Source organism: Fopius arisanus, unplaced genomic scaffold, assembly GCF_000806365.1.
Source record: "Fopius arisanus strain USDA-PBARC FA_bdor unplaced genomic scaffold, ASM80636v1 scaffold00681, whole genome shotgun sequence".
Taxonomy (NCBI): domain Eukaryota; kingdom Metazoa; phylum Arthropoda; class Insecta; order Hymenoptera; family Braconidae; genus Fopius; species Fopius arisanus.
The window spans coordinates 3595-4622 of NW_011888420.1; the positions used below are offsets into that span (position 1 = coordinate 3595).

At 39.1% G+C, this 1028-nt stretch overlaps 1 protein-coding gene across 1 annotated transcript; it reads right to left on the reverse strand.

Moving 5' to 3' along the window:
* Nucleotides 1-233: 233 nt before the first annotated feature.
* Nucleotides 234-1022, reverse strand: LOC105273034 (extensin-like; the record flags this gene model as incomplete). Its single annotated transcript, XM_011315269.1, has 2 exons — nucleotides 234-571; nucleotides 762-1022. Coding segments are annotated over 2 exons (599 nt in total), but the record flags the coding sequence as incomplete, so codon positions are not given.
* Nucleotides 1023-1028: the final 6 nt, after the last annotated feature.

Consider the following 1028-nt stretch of genomic DNA (forward strand, 5'->3'; position numbering starts at 1 on the left):
CTGCTGGCAATGAAAATTCATTATTAATATCAAGGATGTGCCTCTTAAATTCATCCAATCAATTACTGTCGGACTCATTTCCATTTATTGACATAATTTCCTAATTTATTAAATCAAAAAAAATTGGATTATTATAAAAAAATTAATTCATACTGGATTATCTTATGACTATTAAATTATATCAATGAATGGTAATGGTTAATCCTGTTTATTTAAACAATATAATGATTTACCTTTCTTTATGACGATATTGGGATCTCGACCTATCGCGATCCTTATCGTCATCCTTGGAGACAGAGTCTCGGTCCCTTTCCTTGTCCCTTACAGCAGAATCTTTGTCTCGTTCCCCTCGATCACGATCTCTCTCTCTCCCAACGGAATCAACATCTCGTTCACCCATATCCCTGCGCTCTCTGTCGATGCCTCGAGTCTCAGGTCGCTGATCACGTCCTGATGGTACTATCAGAGGAGGTATAGTCAACGGAGGTACCATTGTGGGAATAGTCTTTGGACCTGCGTCTTTATCCTCGTGCTCTGTCAGAGGAATTGCTAGATTTGTCGGTTGCCAGGTCTACAAATAAATAAATAAATAAATAAATTCAACAAATAATAGTAATAATTGATAAGGAAAATCGATGAATCGACTCTTCAGTTCGATTCTTCAGTTTGTTCATTCGAAAAATCTCCGCAGAGGAAAATATTCAAATGAGAAAAAAAATTCTTTGAAAATTTCCACAATTAAGAATAATTTTAATTCTCACAGGATCGCTTCCCCATTGGCTATCCTGTGTTGGTTCATAGCTCTGATAATAAGAATCAGGTTCAGGAATGTAGAAAGGTGGAGGCTCTGGGGTGTATCCTGGTGGTGGCATATCAAAAGTTGGTGGAATACCAGGTACAGGTGGAGGTACACTCATATCAGGGAATCCTGGCTTCCTGGAGTACTCCCTCCTGTCAGCTGTCATCACCTGAATGACGTTCTCCTTCGGGGGTGATTTGTCAAGGTTTCTCCTGGATGCAAGACCAGA